This window comes from Macaca mulatta, chromosome 1, assembly GCF_049350105.2.
Source record: "Macaca mulatta isolate MMU2019108-1 chromosome 1, T2T-MMU8v2.0, whole genome shotgun sequence".
Lineage (NCBI taxonomy): Eukaryota > Metazoa > Chordata > Mammalia > Primates > Cercopithecidae > Macaca > Macaca mulatta.
This window is the reverse complement of record NC_133406.1, coordinates 74,362,119-74,384,393: the sequence shown is the minus strand read 5'-3', so window position 1 is coordinate 74,384,393 and position 22,275 is coordinate 74,362,119. Positions and strand designations below refer to the sequence as shown.

General features: G+C 37.1%; 1 protein-coding gene across 17 annotated transcripts in view; it reads left to right on the top strand.

The window, feature by feature from the left end:
- ESRRG (estrogen related receptor gamma) overlaps nucleotides 1-22,275 on the top strand; it is a 643,479-nt gene that overhangs the window by 485,775 nt on the left and 135,429 nt on the right. For all 17 annotated transcript variants that reach the window (XM_077986966.1, XM_077986938.1, XM_077986937.1 and 14 more), the window contains one exon: nucleotides 6,236-6,352. In XM_077986966.1, coding sequence (XP_077843092.1) covers nucleotides 6,236-6,352 — 117 coding nt within the window. The remainder of the gene's footprint in view (nucleotides 1-6,235; nucleotides 6,353-22,275) is intronic.

The following is a 22,275-nucleotide window of genomic DNA, read 5'->3' as shown; positions in this document are numbered from 1 at the left end:
TGTCAGAATTTAATCTTATAGAATGCTAAAGAATCAACTAGCAAAAGATCTTGTCTATACCTTCCTGTTCCCCACCTCATTTTTTATGGGGTAGAGAGACAGTTCAGAGGCAAAGAGTATGAGACTTGGGCACACTCCTGTGTGTGAAATTGCTTTGATAAGAGTCAGCTCTAACTATTAACTTGATGTGATGCTTCTCTCCTCCCGCTTCAGTATGCCACAACCTCACCTGGCAGGTGGTCTGGGGTCCCATTAGTAGAGTGATACTACCCATTTCTTGTAGTATTTTTGGAAATCCTCTTTTAGAGCCTGAAACAGAGTCTCACAATAGCTTCAGTGATGGCAAATCATTGACCTTTAAGGGTAGACTTAAAATTTAGTAATGAACAAAAATCATCTGGCTTGATGTCAAAATGGAAAGGGCAATACGTTTGGGTGAAAGTGAGATATAATATAGTGCCTCCCAATCCCTGTTTATACCTTGTAAAGTGGCTCTGGTGGCAGTTCTAAAGGAAGCACCAAAAAGTATTTGATGGAATCCCTTGAGAACAGATGTAGTGTTCCTACATAACTTATTTGAAGTCGAACTGTTGATGCATTCTTTGAAAAACATATAACTCCCTTAACTTACGTGTTCATTGATGTAATTATGACTTTTAAAAAGTTATGTATATAGAATAAATTACTATTCCATAATATGAATCTCAGCTATAGATAGTATTTTCTTTTTCAGGTGGAAATGAGCACAGAATAGCTAGAAACAAACCATTGAAAACAAGAAAGAAAAACAAAGAAAAAAAGGAAAGTTGGATCACTGTAAAAATGGAAAAACCTTTGCTACTATACAATAAAGACAGAGTTTTCTTTCTTTCTTACTTGTTTATGTTTTAGGGCATTTAAAACAAAAATACTACAGATTATTGCCTGCAAGATTTCAGTGCTCTGTAATTGTGTACTGAGGCAAATCCCATTATTTTTAAATCACTTAATGTTGAAAAACAATTGAATAAACCCCACTTGGAGTGCCCTGTGGGTCATTGCAAGCTATTTGGTTCTGTTAATAAAATTAAAACAATTGCGAGAAATATACAGATGCTTTCAAATCGGCTTTACAATTGTGATGTCTATGTATGAAAAAGAGGACATGTCTTAGGAACTACATAAATCCAAATGTATCATTACCATGTGGGAGTGATGTGATTCAGGAATAAAGATTTGACATATATTTTTATTTTGAGATGCCATGCTAATTTACATCATTCAGCCCTTTCACTGCCAAACTGTAAAAGTCCATTAAGTGACTGAAAGGAATATACAAATTATCCACTGGCACTCCAGGCTGGAGTTTTACATACACCCTGTTATTCTCTCCGCCAGCTAGCTGCAAGATTCTATTAAGCAGTAAGTGAGAAAATTATATTGCCTGCAAACTAATTGTACAAAAGACTCTGAAATAAGTAATCAGAGCCCGGGACTTTCTGAAAAGCCGCCAGGAGATATTATAAATTGCTCTATCATTCTTGTCAGCCTGGTTTAAAAATCCAGAGCTTCCATGTTGATTTGGTTCCCTCTGAAGCAGAGCACACTTCCCTAGCTATTGACAAAACTGGGAAAATTCCAGTCGTGTCATCAGTAGCTGCCCAATTCAGTCCCTGGTGCCATCTAACAAATGTGTCCCAGAAAATAGCAAGCTATAATCCAAGAAAACTCCGTGTCTGAAATGAAAATCCTATGCTGTGAACAATAACTTCTGCATCCTCCTGAGTGAATATCCAGTGTTCACATTCCAGGTGCCCATAGTTGCTACTGGAAATATTTTTGTCTAGTTTCCACCTTTAGAGAATGGAAGGAAAACAAGTGCCCCGTAGAGATCATATGGTCTACTGGGAGTAATGTCTTTGAACCATTACCAAAATAGATGTAACATCGTTACCCAGGTGCTTGGGGCAGCACATTTTTAGGATAAAATCCTTTCTTTATTGAATAGAAAAAGCACCAGGGAAGGTTTTTCAAGGGCACAATTTCTGTAGACTCTAACATGGATCAAAGATTTTGTTGGGTGGGTGATCATAGCCAACAACAATGAACTGAGTAACTCAATGGGAGGGCTTGGAAATTAGAGAGGTTTTCCTCCAGCAAATAAGTTATTTACAATGATGTTGACTTGTTTTTCAAGATATAAACCAGAGTCACTTAGTGAAATCAAGGTTATCCATATGTGTCAAGGCAACTTTATTGAAAAAAATATTTGTGAAAGGGACCCAGTTAATCAGAAACAATTTCTATACACTTCAGCTGAAAATATATCGTTTGTGAAGACACTAGGACCACTATGTCTTCCATTCATTCATGGTGAAATTTTTACACATATATTGTATTTGCTGTCGCTCTGGGAAGAGTCCTTTACCTCCTTCACCCCAACGTAGTCATTTCTTTACTTTTCATGGCATAGTTCAAGCATTTGCTCCTAGTGAAGAATTTGCTGATCTTCCCAAGCATAATCCCTGTGTTTGTGGGAATGTATGTACTTACCAGTATGCCAGTACTGCATCCTGAACCATGACACCATCCACTAAACTGCATTGTTTGTTTATACGTCTTGTCTCCTCTTGGTGGACTCCTTGATATCAGGAACCACCTCTCTCTATCCCAAACCAGCCGTAATACAAAACTCCTGGCTCATCGATTAGCACTGAGGATTCAACAAGGAATAACGCAGAGGTCCTACTTCAACACTTCATTCTAACACACTAGGAAAACCTCCCCTGCTTTTACATTTCTTATTATCATTGAAGAATTATAGAATGTAATGGATAAAAAGGAGACCAGAGTCCTTTAAATGTGATCTAAAACTCTCATATCGTTATTTGACAGATTCCCTTCTGCCTTTTGAAGAGATTTAAAATCTTTACATAATTATTCCTAGATGAGTCATTCATAGATTTAGCTACTATTATTGAATCAATCCTAAATATTTTCTCCAATGTAGCTCCAATTCTGAGAGCACTCATTTTGTCAATACCAATAAGAATTATATAGTAAGATAAAAATTATATAACTCATTTAGCACCATCTATCTGTATTATTTTATTTTTCTTTTATTTTTATTCTATTCACATCAGTATGGATTTTTATTTCCCATATAATATAATTTCCTTTATGATTTCCTCTTTTATTCACACTTCACTCCTCAGAAGCTTTTGTAATTTTTTTTGGCATAATCTTTCCCCTTTTGCTATACTTTTTTCCATTTTTGTCAAAGCTACTGTTCACAATTTTGAAAAATTAACTAGACTTTTTTTTTTTTTTGAGACAGAGTTTCGCTCTTGTTGCCCAGGCTGGAGTGCAATGGCTCACTGCAACCTCCATCTCCTGGGTTCAAGCGATTCGCCTGCCTCAGCCTCCCACGTATCTGGGATTACAGGCATGCACCACCACACCTGGCCTCCCAAAGTGTTGGAATTACAGGCGTGAGCCACTGTGCCCAGCTTGGATGGTTTTTATACTGCATAAAAAATGTCCATTGTCCTCTAGTGTCTTACCATCCAATGGGTAATATGTGTGTGAAAGGTATAACAAAATATGGTCTGTCTGGATATGATGAGAGTACCTGAAAAGATATGAAAACCAAGAAATCATATTCTGGGATAGTCAGAGAAGTTTTCATGAAAGATTGGAATGGAGTTGGGCTTGAACAAGGAGCCTTGGAAATATTTTAAGTAGAAAAAGTGGCAAAGATAGATAATTCTCAGAGGAAAGTTTGAAGGACACTTAGCAAAAAATGAATAAATCAAATTGGCTGCCTCAAAAAGTTCATGTCAGGTAACAATTGCAATATTGCTGAAAAAGTAAATGAAAGGCTGGGAGAAGACCCTGTTTGTAAGCCTTACGGTTTATATTTCATCCAGAAAGGCAAATAATTCTATTGATTTTTTGAAATCAGCGTAATGACATGATCAAAGCAGTCCTGGGGAGAGGAAGATGACAGCGGTATGCCGCGTGGATTAGAGTGGGTCAGGACGGAGGCAAAAAGCCCAGGGAGGGGATAACTGCCATAGTCCAGGTGTGAGCTCACACATGCCTGATGTGCATTCTTGTCAGAAGTTTGTTGATATGAAGGATGGGGATACAGTTTTCAAAGAGGAAGTGGAACAGGTTTGAAAAGAATGATGATTATGTTTGTGGCAGTGGATCATCCTGGTAGAAGTTTTTAGCACTGGGTTAAAGGTGGGTAGGACTAGCACTCATACCTTGATAAGGGAAGTGATGAAAGTGTTACTTCATACTGACTTTTCAGGCAGAAAAAAGGAAAAGAATGCTGTTTGGCAAACTTTTTTTTTTCTCTTTTTTTCTGTTCCTTTTAACCAGTCACTGTTCAGTCCTTCCTAAGACAGCAAAGACCTGTTTCTTTTTAAGTAAGTATAGGGGGAGCCGTATAGTTTGGAAGGATCTAGTAGTCGAATACTAATTAACCCGTAGAAAGTTACTAGCAAAACTCTTTTGATGCAAAATAAATATTCAGAAATGGTTAAAGAAACTCTGCAGTGAAGAATGTTTCATCTAAAGTTCAGATTATAAATACTTTTATTCTTAACTGTGACCCAGCCACTCTGGTTTCTTTGACTTATCCTTGGTTTTCTAAGAGTATAGCATCAGTAATATCTCCAAGGAAGGTGATGGTATATACTTCTGTTGATGCAATTAATATTACTCTTATTATTTAACCTCCTGTTAAAAAGTAGTTGCTTTTATTATTATAAATGCCCTGAATTAGAATGCTAATTTAGGCAATTTTGATAGGCTATCTGAAATTATAATGTGTTTCTTTCAAGTCATGCATACTTAACCAGTTTTCAGTAGTTATAAGTGGTTAGGTATTACCTCCTGTTGAATTAGCAGTTGCTGAGTAGTTGAGTCTTTGTACTACCCTGCAATCCACTAATGTGATATTTAATGAGGAGACATCAGTCTGAAGAAAGGTAGTCAATATAAATCAGTGTTTACAAAGTGTGATTAACTCTGAAATATTTCATCAATGCTGTGGTCCCAGGCAGACTCTATGCTAATTACTAGAATCTGCGCATGTTTCAGGGGACTTGGATGGACCCTGAGTATTGCAAACATGGAGCAGCAAAATTGCAATTATGCTCGGACCGTCGCTGATGACAATTTATGCATTTGGTGTGATGACCTCCCCCTTCCCAAGAGGGCAATAAACAGAATGCATTTTCATTAAGATACTAATGCACTTAATCACAAGGGGAAAGGGTTAGGAAGTAACGAAAGACCTTCAAGCACTATGTGACAGAGCTGATAGGGGAGAAAAGCTTTATTTTAAAGGCAGCTTCTTTACAAAGCTGTAGGCAGCCCCAGAGCACATCCCACACACTGCCATTGGTACTAATTGAAAAAAAAAATTTAGTTTGGATCTTCTTCTGGTTTCTTAGTTACCATTTTAGATATGTAGGTACTACCATAAGTGATACAAAGTCTAATACTAAAAATATATAATTTCGTAGCAATTTATTCTTTGGTCTAACATCAGGGAACTTCAGTGTTTGGAATTAATTATGCAAATTATGTAACACATATCATGATGATGATGATGATGATAATGATGATGACCATCATCTTCATTATCATCGCCATCATCAGGAAGCATTTACCAAGCACAGAATTGTGTTGTAAGGCTCTGGTAAGTGCTAGAGCAACAACTATGTAATTTCTGTCCCTACCCTCTAGGAGCTTACTATAACATCCCAGATTTGTTTACATACCATTTTCCACAGTGAAGTTTATATTGTTCAATGTCAGAAAGACAAGAAGCCTGATGCACCAAAGTATTAGGAAACAGAATAAATCCAGGATTGGCAATCCAAGAATCTGGTTTTGATATTTGTGTTTTCATGAACATACTCTATTTTGAAATTTCTTTTGGATCACAAGATTCTGGAAGACTCTTCCTTTGCATGGGTGGACTCAGCATAATGTTTTGAAGGCTAATTTTAAAGTTCATCTATTGAAGCATTTTGCCATGTGTGTTCTCCTTGCCCCACGTATCTTTTGTGATTATAGCAGAACATCTAGCTTGGTATTTGTGAGATTTCTGTTGAGTCTCATGTGACATTTTTCGGGGTGGGGGAGTAAGAATAATAAGAGTTGACATTGCCTTTGGGATGCTAATGTTTTCTGGATCTTGCAAATCTGACAACTTTTCTTCAAACTTGTGTCATAGGCAATATAGAATACAGCTGCCCTGCCACGAATGAATGTGAAATCACAAAGCGCAGACGTAAATCCTGCCAGGCTTGCCGCTTCATGAAGTGTTTAAAAGTGGGCATGCTGAAAGAAGGTAAGGCTCTTTTCTAGTGCCCCTGAGCTTTTGATTTTGGTGTGGGGATGGGAGGCAAAAAATTCCACCAATTTTGGAGAAACCAGAAAAAGATGAGGTTAACAGTAAGTACTCTGACTCTGATGGCAGAATACTCCTTTATACCTGGACTTTCTGATAACTTATGGCTAACCACTTGACATTGACAGGACGGGACAAGGTAGGAGAAGCAGATGTACAGCCAAACACACCAGGTATGCTTGACCGTAGTGCTTTTTTCTTCTTTACAATTTGCAGAAAGCAAAGGATAAAGACAAACCAAGAGGCTACTGCCATTGAATTTTTGGTTTTCTTCTCATTACTGGGTTTACAGAGAGTGTTTTTTTGTTTTGTTTTGTTTTTTTAAATTAATCTTGGATTTAAAGCACTCTTTATTCTTTCCCAACCTTATCTTTTAGAGTTTATTTTCTATTACAAATGGCTTGAAATATGATATTAAAATTGCTTTCTATTTGCTTTCAGTTGGGGATAACAACAACAAACATAAAATAGTAACAGGGACATGTATTCTGTGCTAAACAAATTGCTTAAGCTCACACAGTTTATAATTGGTGGAGCCAGGAACTGAGCCCATTGATTCTAGATGCCGCTCAACTATTCCACACATGTCAAAGGTCCTGAAATATTTGTATATTTCAGCATTTCTAGCGAAACTCACATGTTAGCTTGGAGATGGATAAAATGTTTTCTTTACTTTGTGACGCCTGTGATTCAGTTTTTGTTCTTTTACGCATTGCTGTACTTGTGTGTGTGTTTGTAAATGTGCATTTTTACATGCTGCATTTAGAATTTTCTGTTTCCTTTTCTTCAGAAAATTCACCAGGTTTGAAATGAACACAGTTTTATAAAGTAACACAATGAAATGTTGGTAATTAATGTTTGAACAGAAAATTAGATTCATTAAATATTTAAATGTATAACTTCTGTTGCATCACAGAACTATGCTTTGTTTCTGGGGCTTGTCCTATTATTATATTTTGTTCTTACTGGAGATCCCCTATTTTTCTAGTCCATCGCCTTAACCACTCGGCCACGACTACTGGCGGTGAGATCCCCTATTTTTTAACTTTTAAATCCAAATAGGCTCACATATTAATTCACCAACAGTGAATCAGAGTGTAAATGAGTGAGTGCCGTCACGTGGTGTCATAATTTTTCCTGATTTGTTCTTCTTTCAAGATTTTTACTGTGAACAATATTATAGGAAGATGAGTGGATCAGATTATGTTTGGATATATGGAATTCACATCGTATTTCTCTGACTTTTACTTATCAAATAGGAACAAAGAAGACCCTCTTAAATTCTTCTAGTCTTCAACTTTGCTCTTCCCTTGAGAAAGAGCTATAAACAAAGAAGTGTATAATGTTATGATAAAGTTTTACAAAAAGATGACCAAGATACATTACTAAGTAAATAATATATAAGAACAAGTTTTTTAATAGTATGATTCATTATATATGTGTGTGTGTGTGTATGGGAATGTGTGTGTGTATACATATATATATATATGTATGTAGAGAGAGATGGAAAGGAGAATGGCTGGCAGACATTGTACACACTGTGATGGATATACACATGTGTATACATGGAGAAGTAGAAGGAAGGAAGGATACCTAAAGGTTGGTAACAGTGTCACATTGGTGAATGAAAATGAGGATGGGGGTACTTTTTACGGTATAGCCTTTGACCCTTTTAGGATTTTTCAGAGTTAACATGTTTTATGTTTGTAATCCATTTGCTGAATATGTACTAAGGTCTTCCCATATTCCAGGCACTATTCCAGGCTCCAGTGATATGACAGTGGAAAAGACAGATTAGGTGGTTCTTGCTAGAGAAAACTTACGTGAAGTTGCCAGGAGGACAATTTTGATGAAGGAAAACATATAATTAAAACAACCACCACCCAACCCACATGACAGAGTTTTTCTTTCAGTTAGGATGATGGTGGTAGCTTACGTTTGTGAAGTGGAGTCCTTTATCTTAACCATTGCTTTAACCCCTATAGCAGAGTAACAAACAAAACATATTTCTGAAAGTTAGTGATCAGTGATTGACAGTCAATTTCTGGCCTTAATTATATTTATGTTGCCACTTAGTTTCGTTGTAGAGACTCAAACTAAACTTATGCTCAATCAAAAAGACTTAATTAAGAGTGATTTCAAATCCTTGAAAGTTGAGGAATGATTATTTTTCAAAAGCAAATCCATTTTTAAGAAGTTCTAAAATTAATACAAGAATGAACAGTTTGTATTGATGTGGTATTGATCTAGATTTAGGTTTTATTTTGAAATACTGAATTACATGGAGACACTTCTCGAATTCTAGGAATATGTAATTTTTTATTAGCTTGATTTACTGCTATAATTTACACACCATTTGTTTTTCCAGGTTTAAAGAAGATATTTTTCCTTAAATATTTTTTTTCCATTGTGATTTCTAGCAGGAACAATCCTGAAGGGCAGTAAGAGTGAATGAAGAGGTGTGAACTGTGTTTAATTAAACATTGTTGATGAAAGTGAATGGGACAGTGCTTATCTATAATTCACACCTCTTCAATTGCTGTTATCAAGCAAGTATCTGTTTTCTAGGGAATTGCTGCTGTTGCTGATATACTCAAATAATAATTTATTTTCCTTTACTTCTTAATGCCCACTTCGATGGCAAAATATCAGTTCTTTAACACCTCCCCCCACCTCCCACAACCACCAAATCAAAAGGATGGGATGGTTATGAGTAAATATGGAATATTGTTTTTCTTCTGTACTTAAAAAATGCAGTGAAATATTGCATGGTACCCTGCATATAAATGCACAATTATGTTTGGCCATCTCCTTGGTTCAAGACTTGCTTTCTAAGCCTAGAGAGAATAATACTGTCTTAAATGTATCTTTATGGATGGAGAGGGATTTCAGTCCCATGCAGTATGTCAGAGATCATGATGTAGTAAATCTATTCAAATGTAAACCTGTTCAATTCAATTACCAGTCCATAATAAAATTTGCTGCTACAACCCCCGTGTTGACCACAGCAGTCCATACAGGCTGATGGCACAGCAGGTCTGGAAATTGACAGACAAAATCTATTTAAACAAAAAACAACATTAGTTCTAGAATCTGAAATGAAATCAGATTTCAACAGCTTTGATGGGAACTTTCTCTCCTTTAACAGGTATTTTTATTCAACTAGCCAAATCCATTGTAGATAAAGTGTGACCTGAAGGAAATGAGGTTTTCATTAAAAGGGTAGTTTATAGAAAAATGAGAATTATACTGTTTTTAAAATAATAATCCTTAGCTCTATTGACTGGCATTTCTATTAATTATGGCATCTCACTTTGAGAAGATATCTGAGCGTTGGTGGGAGTGTGAAGGAGAAAGTGATGGCTTAGTAGGTAAACAACTCCAGTTTCATCACATTGTACGTAATTAAAATTCTTATAAGATATGCTTTCTCATTAGCAAGCAATGGAATTATATTTGAATACACTACATTTGATTTTAATGTTAGAATTTTTCAAAAAAATTGTACCAGTTGAAGAAAAGGAAAATGTGTTTTCTTAGAGAAAGCAACAAAATGCTGCAATACAACAAAACTTTGAGAAGTACAGTAAAACAAATGATAATTTGTTGAAATCCAAGTAGTGGCACCATTCAGCATCCTGAAAAATCCTCTTTGTCTTTCTCTCTCCTCTACTTAGCTGGTAAGTGTCACAAATGATGGGCCAGCATTATTTTTTTCTGTCATTATACCATACTGTATGTCAGAGAAAGCCCATCTATTACATGATATCTGGTCTCAACATTCCCTTTTCATTTTTTTCAGGTATTGCTTATTTGAAGGAAAATAACAAGAACTAATCAAGGTGCACCTATAAATCTGGTCAAGATTTATTTTTATTTTGATCTCTCTCCTTGGTTATTTAAAGGCTATTGCAGGACATACTAGCTCAGTTTGCTTTCTGTCAGTAGCAAACAGAGACATTTTATGAAAGCAATAATCATTTTATTTAGGTATAGAATTCACTGATCAAAGGATTAAAGGCTGTTTTGATGTTTATTGGCACGATGGCTTTCACCCTGGCAGCTCAAATATTTTTCTTTTACTCTTGCAGGTGAGCAAAAGTCTCACATTCACTCACATTATATTCTTTAGCCAGGCCAGCCTGCATGCCAAAGTGTAGATGAAATGAGGCAACTTAGAGGACCAGTTTTGTTATTTCATGCCAGAAAAGTGTGCTTTTACTTTTGCCTTAAAAAAATATTACTTAACTTTTCTAATCTCCTATTTTGTCATCTGTAAAATGATGGCACCACTAATAGTATTTGAAAACAAATTGTTGTAAATATCCGATGAGATATTGCAGGTTGAGAGCTTAACATACTATGTGGCCTAGTGTAAGGACCAGGTCAACATTAGCTACTGTGGCCAGAGAGATTAAGGGTCAAGATTCGGGGCCAGGTGGCTCATAGATTCAAGCCCTGGTTCTACCACCTCTGAGACTTGGAGCAAGTAAAAGAACTTCTCTAAGACTCACTCACTTTAGCCTATTTATTTATAACTATGAGACTGAAGGTGGAACTTACTTTGTGAGGTTTTTGTGAAGACCAAGAGATTTAATGTAGATACAGGGTCTAGTACATGCTTAGCAGGTGACGCTATGAGCTTGACTTGCTAGACCAACCCAAGGTCATGTAATTTGTTATCCATTGGCAATGTCAATGGCCTTAGGGGTGCTTTCCAAACTTTTTATAGAAGCACATCAATAAATGAAAATTTGCTCAGAAATTTCATGAGGAAATTTAGTCTTTAATATCTGACCTCAGGTCAAAAGAAGAGAGACAACAGTGTAAAAAGGAAAAAAAGGGGCTTTAACCCAAGCAGAGGTTTTCACTAACAACATTCCAGGTGAAGAAAGCTTTAAAATTACTGGTTTAGCTTCAGAAAGGAGAACTTACTCCTTTGTCTTGAAAGGGAAAAGAAGAGGAGGAAGAAGAGAAAGCAGAGGAGGAGGAGAAAGCTAATGTTCCACCAAAGAAAATGGAAAAGTGGCACACATTTTAAAATGAGCAAGGAGAATTGTAAGAATCCTGTTGACTTCATAAGTAAAGTTTTGTGGGCATTTTTTTTTTTTTTTTTTTTTTTTTGCGAAGGGGTCTGGCTCTGTCCCCTAGGCTGGAGTGCAGTGGCATCATCTTGGCTCACTGTAGCCTTGACCTCCTGGACTCAAGTGATCCTCTTGTCTCAGCTCCCTGAATAGCTGGGACTACAGGTGCATGCCACCATGTTACTTTTATTTTAACTTTTTCTGTAGAAATGGCATCTCACTAGGTTGCTCAGGCTGTTCTCAAACACCTGGCCTCAAGTGATCCTCCAGTTTTGGCCTCCCAAAAGACTAGGATTACAGGCATAAGCCACTGCGCCTTGGCCTATGCTTTAGCTTTTATTTCTGATTTCTCAACTACCTAATACTGTGATGTAATTTGGAGCAAGTCCATTCATTTCTAAGAGTCTCCATTCCTGTATCTTCAGGGGAGCAGTTAGACTATATTCTTTCTTACGCCTTCTAATCTGAAATTATATATATAGTATTAAAAATGATATAATGCCTATAGAAACATTATTCCAATATATGACACCAAGAGACTTATAATTACAATGATGATGATGATGATGACTACATCAATGAAGCTGGAACTACCATAGGAGCTCTGGTTTGATAAATATGGATAACGAGATGTGCTACTTGTGAATTTTGTCTTAACTGAAAATTCTTCTGATGCTTTTCATCTTCCTAGCGGAGCAAGAAATATGTTATTTTTTTCAAAGTTAACAGACATGAGAGTTGAAGGCACAGTAGAGCAATTAATAGGTATTTAAATAAGTAGGAACTGAAGTACTGATTGTGTATTTTTGCCTGTGTTTGAAAAACTTTCGCTCTTTATTTCCTCACATTTCCTCCCAGCTCTTGTCAATATATTGAAGTGCAGTCAGTATGGTTTGATTTCTGTGGGCATCTGAAATCTCAACACAGACTGCTGTGATTGCTACCAGTCAGATCTTATTTGAAGTTTTATTGTTACTTTTTAAATAAAAATATTGACAGCAGTAGGAAAGGAGAAGAGCTGGCTTATATAATTATAAATGGCTTCTAAATATTTCCTCTGGAGGAAATGATAAGTTATTAAAACAAGCAAAACAAATCAGATAGTTATGTGTTTTATTGATACCCATTTTTGATTTTCATACTTGATTTGATCTCTTTAAAGTATCTTTCAGCCAGGTGCAGTGGCTCATGCCAGTAATCCCAGCACTTTGGGAGGCTGAGGTGAGGTGGGACAGCACAGGAGTTTGAGACTAGCCTGGGCCACGTGATGAAACCCTCTTTTCTACAAAAAATAAAAATAAAAATAAAAAGCAGAAAGTTAGCAAGGTGTGGTGGCGCACACATGTAGTCTCAGCTCCTCCAGAGGCTGAGGTGGGAGGATGGCTTGAGCCTGGGAAGAGGAAGTTGCAATGAGTGAAGATCGTGCCACTGCACTCCAGCCTGGGGGACAGAGTGAGATTCTGTCTCAAAAAAAAAAAAAAAAAAGAAAGAAAAAGAAAAAGAAAGACAAAAACATAAAGTATCTTTTAATTACAGAGGTACTCAGTGTTATGTATGCATATTTTCCCCGCTTTGTGAAAGTCTAGAAAATACACACAGTATGAAGATTCCAGATAGGCAGTGTAAACAATATAGTAGAGTTGTGAGTGCCCATGTTTCAGATGAAGTAAAAGCGGAGGTTGAAAATTGGCATTTGGAATAAGTCATCATTTGTGGTGAGACAATACATGGCATTAAGATTTAATTATCATGTTATGACCCTACCCAGTATAGGAAAGTGGGACCCTGGGTGTCAGATTCTCATTAGTCAGATAAGGAACCTAAGGTCAAAGAGTTTTAGTGACTTGCCCATGGTTCCACTGCAGATAAAGTGGGAATGGGATTAAAAGCCATGTGTGTCATATGCCCAGGACCATCCTGTATCTATGCCAAGCTGTGTTGCAGCCTTGGCCCAGTAAGGGGTCTTTCCTGCTCCTTAGTTGGGTTGATTGCCTGCATCTGTTGTTAGACCAAGAGTGACCTGAATACTTATTTGGCAGTTGGAGGAAATGGGAAAACGTCCTGGAGATCCCAATAAGCAACAGAGTTTATTAGTCTAATGAGGGGTTTTGAGCTTAAGGTATATAAATAAGTGACATTCTTTAGGAGGTGACTTTTCCTTGGGATTCTCTTCTGAGGAAACCAGGCTTCTCACCTAAAGTTTGATGGGACCACTGAAGTCAGAGATAATGATGGCGATTGGTCTGGGAAAATGTCTTTAGGGGATAACTGAGCAGGCTAGAGTATTGGACTGATCGTGAGTTAGAGAAGGCAATGTACATCAGGAGTGGTGAAGATCAAATAGTAAGGTTGAGGACATTGTATGTCAAAAGGGTCATGCTCATTTTTGCCCAGCTTCTTGGCGAATTATTTTAAATCCATCAAGAATTGCCAGTCTCTATGAAATAAAAGATCTTCATCTTTTGCTCTGACTCATAGATTAAAAGTGCTGACCTAATGTTTAGGAAATCCTTGGGTGGAAGAAATAGTAGGAGTATGGAGATCTTCTTTTACATTAGGGAATTAGTTGTCCAGATGCTCTATTTATTCTGAATGATCCCAACACAGTCCATGGGGTATATTTTCTGTTTCTACCTTTTTAGAGAAGTCAATTTGTGCATGTCCACACATACACACATATATGAGAGAGCACAAATTATACATTTATTCATTTAACTGCCATTACATCTCTCTAATCAGGTGGCCTGAGCCCCCAGGATATAAAGAAAAATTATCCCAGAGCTCTTTTGTTGCAACCACAGCTTGAGCCGTGATTTATATATGGCGGTGGGAACTCTGAGAGTCTTCTGAGTTTACCCTATCAGCAGGAGTAGCAAAGAGCAACTTACTTGTCTAATGACCCTTCTGTTTCATATTTTCCATTTTAATAAAATGTTCGTTTAAAGAGCGTAGTGTTTTCCAGGTAGGTTCTCTTTAAAAAACATAAAGCTACTCAGGTCATTTAGTTATAAGTGGATTTGTTTTTGCTTAGTTAAAGAGCCTACTTAGTATAATTTATCCTAACAAAACATCTTTTGTAAAAACTTCTGAAGAAGACATTGCCAAGGTGATTTTTTTTTCCTCAAGTCTAGTATCATTATGCTGCCAAGTCGAAAACAGAAATTATTGGTAGGGAAATTTGGGCTCCTACTGCCTTCAAAAAGCAGAACAAAGAAACGGAGAAAGCTTTAATGGTATTCAAGGAAAATATTTCTGTGTTAGATGACAGTTAATAGAACTGCATTGACCTCACAGGTATTTCTTGCACTCTCTATTGTAATATTATCCTAAGAAGCTCCCTCATTAATGCAGAGTATTAAACAAAACTCCCAAGTTATAATATAAGCAATAGCGAAGAGCACCTTCTTTGTGAGTTTCGTCTTGACATTAAGCCATTTGGGAATGTACTTAAGGTACCACAACAAGTTATTTTATGTACGGATACTGTATTACTAGATAGTGATTTTTTTCATGTTTTTTTGGTATGAAACTTGAATAGTCAGTCTCAAAATGAATAGGAAAGATTTTGAAGGTAAGACTAATAACACAGATTTTTGAGAGCTGAATTTACATTAGGCTGTGTGCTATGTGCTTTTGTTGGGGTTTTTTAATCTTTACAATGACCTCAGTGGTAACTATTTCCCCATTTCACAGAGGAAAGGGAAGCTTTGAGAGATTATGTTACCTTCCAAAGTTCTCATAGGGTATGAAGGAGTCTAGGTTCTGTAGCAGGTATTTTGATTCTACTGCCTCTGCTGTACATTTATTTAATGTAGTTATTCTTTCAGAACTTCAGGAATACTCATGTATTATTTGGCTTGGGATTCTTCAGAGGCTATGGGTATTATGAGGTACTGAACTCTTAAAAGATGACTTAAGTAACCCATCCCCCTTTTTTGGAACTAGGGCTTACTTCAGTGCTTTGAGTTCTTCACTTAATGTCCAGAAATAGAATGAACTGTGTTGGAGGGCAATAAGTTTCCCAGCACTGTGAGAGATGTTGTAGGGAACAAGTTCAAGTATCATGTGAGGATTAGACCAGACTATCTTTTACAGTGATTTCCCACTCTGAGAGTCCTGATATCCCAACATAAACTTTGAAATAACTTAACAGTTACAAACTACGTAAATAAACATCAGTAATACTGAAGCTGTTCAATTCCTGGGAAGTCTATTTACGGGTCTGTGTTTTTGTCAGTGCATGACATCTTATTTAAATCCAAATTGGAACATAGAGAGAAATTTTGCCTTGTGGCATAGCTTTAGTCTCTGGCTGAGTTTTTAGAAAATGAACTCCAGAACCACATTTCTTATAAGTCATGCTTTTGTAGAGAGGAATGAATCTGATCCACTGACTTTGTGCACCATCTGCCTCAGTTGTTTTGAGGATATAGCCATAGTGGACCACTGGAGTATTATCGTCTCATCTATTATATAAAAGGGGAAAATTGAAGTTCTGATGTTTTCACAATTTGTCCATGATTCTGCATGTAATCCGTGTGGCTCTTAGAAGACTATCACATACTCCCTGCATACCTACTTCTCCAAAACTTTTATATTTATGTATATATTTTAAAATCACAATTACATTAGAAGTGAAGTAGATAGAATCTTTAATGTGAACTAACCAGTTGCAGCACTACAAATTATTTCAGCTGAATAAATCTGTGCTCTCTGCATTTGTTTTAGAGAGGGCAGAAGGACTGAAATCCTAAAAAACAGTTCCTTTAGCTTTCTTCGATACTATTAAAAGTTAATTATTTATTTGATTGTCCCCATTTGTCATTTCCATTTGTGAACTTGAAATAGGAAGCCAGCATTTATCTAATATGTTACATATTTTTATTCTTTTTGGATTATAAAAAATCCCCGATGGATTTAGCCCCAAGCGGGGGAAACCTGCTTGAACATTTGCTGAGGCACTGGAAGGCCAGCCTGGTAAGTGGTGAGGGGTGGCCAGAACCACATAGGACTCTGTTTAATGTGGATTTTTTTTCACACCAGCCTCCAAACAACAGATTTTTGTTCCTTGTTACCAGTGCATACGTATATCAACGTGACATCGATGATGATGACATTGTGCTTGAATGTAACTAAAGGAATTCAGGTATACATTTGAATAAGACTCATTTAATGAAGTGTTTCATGGTTTTATTTCATTTGGGCCCCATTCCTAAATTCTTAGTGACCTTTCTGGTGAAGGCTACGCAGACTTCTACTCCACCTATTAATATATCAATTATTAGGCATGATTTTGTTTGTCTCTAAGTCCCCCTCATCTGACACTGAGCGCTGGTCATTTTTTGAGAGATTGTTCTGTAGTTCATCCTTTCTCGCCTTCTCTCTCTCTCTCTCTCACTTAGTAGGTTGAGGAGCCACCAACCAGCTTCCCTAAGGCAAGCTGTCTGCAAAGGAACAAGCCAGCTGGCTTGGCCAAGGTTGATCAATGATGAGAAGCAGGCTAGGTTCCAGGTTCACAAAAGCGACTCAGTGGAGAGTAGGTCAGCGGCTTCCCCAAAGCCAATTAGCTGGCAGAAGTCTGAGGTGCCTAGTGCTAGCCAAATTCCCTGAGCCTGATGGTACTAGTGGGGAGTCCATCCTTGGGCTTGCTGGCAAACCAGACTTAAGTGAATGGCAGATTGTGTTTTTGAGAGCTAGTGTGGCTTTGTGGCTACCAGAACAAATATCAGGACCTGCCACTCCACTCAGTTTTACCCAAGTAGATTGCACAGCCCAAGCACAGTAGTAACTGACCCTCAGGTGTGATGGATTTCAGCTGATTATCCACAACGTAAATTCGTTTTTACCTTACTTTGCCTTCAATGCTTTTTCAAGTTGACATGAATATGAATCATGCCATTAGAAGAGAGTGATATGGAAATGGTTTTGGAAGCAGGAAGCATTACAGAGCCCTTTGACAGGAATGTCAGGATTTCTACTATTTTAAAAGCCCCAATTGTAAGATACTCTTCTTTTATAGATGACTGTCTGAGATGAAATGGGACCTATGGCAAAACCCAAAGGGAGGGTATCTGAGCAATTGCCCTTTGGTAAACGTGTTTCTCTAAAGATTGTGTGTATATAGGATCAAAATTCCTTTCCTATTTTTCTCAAGAATTACATTTTCATCTATTAAATCTTTTCTACATAGGCTGTATAATCATAATTTTATTATGTCTGTACCATTTTACTAGCATTTGTATGTATCTTGGGGATGTGGGAAATTTAAGGAATAGAGTGTGTAAAAATGAGGTAATTTACATTACTCGGTTTAACTTAATATGTATTTCTACTTAGATCTTGTTTCTGTGCCAATTTCCAGTTTTGTGTCCCAGTTCAAGCCAGCATGTTGCCCCCATAGGAGGTCAAGTCCGTTTTGCCTGGCCTGCCTCTCAGTTCTCAACTATAATAAGTGTTTTCCTTGGGGCCACCTGAGCCCTTATTTAGTGGCTTCTCCCTGGATTGTCCAACTAATATCCCCCAACCACGCATCTTCACACAGAAGTTTTGGAGCAAATGCAACTTTCTCTCCCTTCACCCTCTCCACCCCATTAAGTTTGTTCTTTTTGTGGAGGTGGGGTGGTTGTTGTTGTTGTTCTAATAGTTTCCTCTAAAAGCCAAATTTCTTCACAACTCTACTGAATTATCATTTGGTGATTTCCAAACTTGTGACTTCTATAATGGTCCCCTCCCAACTCCTGCCTCCCATTAATTCACCTCTCTGCTCTCTTAGGCATTTGTCTCCCAGCCTGTTTGGTTCTTCAGTATAAACATTATCATGATCATTAGTATATTTGAAGCCAATTGAATGGCAATTACTCTGAACTTAGCCAGTCTTAAGTTATCATCAATTCATACATAACTTGGAAGTATTTGGAAGGAACGTGGATTCATGCCTTCTGGTTTGAACTGTGTAAATATTTCTATCTGCTATGGCAGAAGTACATCGTGTTCCTTACAACATCTAGAGGTGGGGTGAGGTTATTCTGCCCAGGAGCTGTTTTCTATCTATCAGGCCAAATAATACGCATTGTAAGTCTATCTCCAAACTTTTATTCATCCATCTTTGACTCATCCATTCAACAAGTGTATTTTGAGAGCTGGCTCCAGACAATTCACTGTGTGAACATGGACAAAAAGAGTTTCTATCCTTATGGAGTTTATGATCCTTCATAAGCCTAAAGACTTAAAATAACAGAGATGTTACCCTTTTCAGAATTTCACCAGCATTTATATTCAGTTTCATACTGTTTAGCATTTAATTTCATGTTTTCCACAGAGGGAAATAGAACATAAAGATAAAGAGCATGGACTCTGGGTCAAATGGAGTCTGTGACTATTGATTGAGCCCTTGAAATGTGTCTAATGCAACTGAAGAAGTCAGGTTTTAATTTTATTTAATTTTTATTAAATTAAATTAAATTAAATAGCCCCCAATGGCTGATGGCTACTGTATTGGATAGTGCGGAGATAGACTCAGGGTTCACTGTAAACTTTACTACTTACTAGCTGTGTCATCTCAGACAAGTTACTTTAACTTTTTAAGCCTTCCCTATGTAATGGAGATTGTAATTATACAAACATCAGAGGATGGCTTTCAGGGTTAAATGAGATAATATATGTAATATTCTTGGTACAGTATCTGGTAAACAACAGCATTAGGAAAATAATAGGCATTATTAATTTTTAGTATTCCATTCTTCACTTGGGATGTCTCATGGAGCAAAGCATAAACAACTTGAGAACAGGAACTGTTTGTATTTTAGTCTTTCATGGCACCTAGTACAATAATGATCACTTAATAGGCACTCAATAAAATATGACTTTATTTTCTTTTTAAAGCATACTTCAGTATACTTTTCAATTGCATTTTTACAATTAGGGTGCAGGAATAATTTTTCTTAAATAATGATTTTTAGAAATTTTTCATATATGTGTTATGAACAAATTTTCTTTTATATTCATATGACCATGACAGAATTGTATTTTAGAAGTCTTGTTTTATCAAAAGTATATTGACTACACTGATAATATAGCAATTGGTATCCAAAAAAAGGAGAAAGAAAAAAAATGAGGAATAATGTTGATTTTAATCTGTCTTCTCCATAGACATGTGATAAGTTAGTGAATATAATTGAGATAACAACTAAGACTTATTCTAAATAACTTGTATAAATAACTTGCCCAAGATCAGACATCTATTAAATGGTAAAGCCAGGATTCAATCTGAAATTCTCTGACTCTGAAGCTCATATGCTGTACTGATATTTATAATGAAGTCTTTTGGTTCTTCTCTTAATCTTACCAGAGTGTCAAAAGGTGAAATATCCTTTAAGTCATGTGGAAGCTGCTGTTCTCTGCTATTACTTCCTTTTGTGAGCCAGGAGACCTTTATTTTAGGGAATGGTCTTGGTTCCGGAGCTGTTACAAATTCCAGAATCATTTAGAATGTAGGCATTCTAAAACAGGAGAGCTGTGCAATAACAAGAACATCTGATTTCTGTAAATATTGCTCTTTGCAGGACTAGAATGTGATTGCTGGAATGTCTGTAGAGAGTATTTCTGCTTTATCATAGAGACGGTTTCAATAATGTTTGAGTTATGTATGTTTCTGAACGGCACCCCTTCCGTGTAGACTATCATAGCCTATTGTTTAGCGGAAGAGGTTTTGCCATTGCCCAGCGTCTGTCCCCGAGAGGCTGTCCAGGTTGTTGTCTGATTATTTCATTTTCCATTTGTAGCATCACTTTCATGCTCTGTAGACGACTGGCCCAAATTTGTGGTCCGTGAACAAATGTACTTCTCAACGATTCTGTATATGTCTGCGGGTCTCCCCAGCAGTCATTAATTAGGATCTTGAGGGGATAGTGTAGAAAAATAAAGCTTCACTAATGGTGACAGAGTAAAAGGAACAGAACTTCAATTCAAACCCTGGGTGCCTAAGAAATGTTAGAGAATCTCCCGGTTATCTCACAAATCTTTAACTATTTGGTTATATGCTCCAGCAGAGAAAAATCTATCAAAAGTTTTGTTAAGATAGGAAAGAACAAAATCCCCCAGCTTTTACAAGTAATGCTATTTCTATTTTAATGCTACTCAGGAACTGGCCTCTTTGAAAGTTCCCAAGCTTGTAAAGCTAGGAATTCTTCCCTTCCTCACCTGTCTTACTTAACTTGCAGTTCCAGAATCTAACTCGCAGCCTCAGTTAATGCATTGATTTTAACTGGAAACCCAAAAGGAGACAGTGCTGTAGTCAGCTGAACTCTTAAACAGTCCTGGGAGACCGCAGTGATTTGCACATCGGAAAATAGCTAATGGGCCAGAGAAGCAGAGGTTAGTTGCAGGGCCTTTGCTACTGTCTCTTTTCGATCACAATGGGAGAGATCACTGATAAAAAGTCTCTAACATGAAGTGCTAAGGCATACCTTATTCTTTTTCTTTATTTTGGCTTTTGTATTTTTCTTCAGGGCTGGGTATTTTAAAGAAACTCAAGGCTGAGAAAAATGGAGGAAAATATTATGGTCATTAATTTCTTCTCCCATTGCAAAATTTCAGTAAGTAGTATAATATCTTACAAAGTTACAGGTTAAACATAGTTGAAAAATGAAGAGAATACATTTGGAATTGTATTGTAAACACATTATTCCACATAGCGTACTAATAACATCATAGAATTTGCTAATAGACAGCCCGGGGTTGCTGTTAAGTCACCAATTCCTGGCAAGATTCTTAATGTCTCTAGCCTCAGTTTCTTAGTCTGTAAAATAGTGATAATAATAATGGCCTATCCTACAGAGTTTTCTCTGAGGATTAAATAAGATAATGTATTCAAAACACTTAGCACAGTGCCTGATAAATATTAAGTCCTCTGTAAATATTCGTTGTTATTATCATCACTATTATTTTGTTGCTCAAATGTTTAGGACCTTGCATAGCTACACCAAAGATGAATCGGTTCTGCTTGGTCTCAAATGTCATCTTGCTGGAATTTTTTTCCCTCCGAAATGACCAAGTGCTATGTTCACAGCAGGCTTAGGTTGTCTTCACGTTGCTCGCTGTCCGTGACTCGCTGGGATCAGAGGTCCCCGATAATGCTCTGTGTGACTCTGGCCCAAGACCCTTTCCTGTGTGCAGGAGAGCTGAAGGTGACAGGCAGGGTCAGCAAAACCTGCCAGAATTACAGAGACCCCTCAGTGGATTGTGGGGAGACGGCAAGAAAGTCTGTCATGGACCAGAAACAAATAACCTTGAACCCATGGAATCACTTCTCATCCGGACATTGCTAACTTTTTCTCAGGTGTAATTTATGAAGGCATCTACAGTTACTTTTGCACACGCTAATCTGTTCATTCAGTTCTAGCATTTCAGGATAAAAAAGACATATTATAGGTGAAGAAAGTGCTTCCACCACCACCTAGAATATTTAACAACCATATTGTGCCTTGAAAACCATTTGCTATTGTTGTTGTTTTTAAATCTCTAAACGACTTGGGTTCAAAGCTGCAGGTAACTTAGAACCTGTGAGCTCTTTACTTGCCTGCTCAAGTTCTGCCTGAAAGACATTATTCTAGCCAGAGACGCAGCAAGTACAAATTGTTCATGCATAGCGATTGTTTCCCTCTCTTCTCTTCTCTGCTCTTTCTCCTTCCCCTGCTACCTTTTCACCCTTGTATTGACCCCTGAATATCAAATTAATGGCAGCATATCAGGATTCTGTGTGGCACTTATATCCTTTGATGC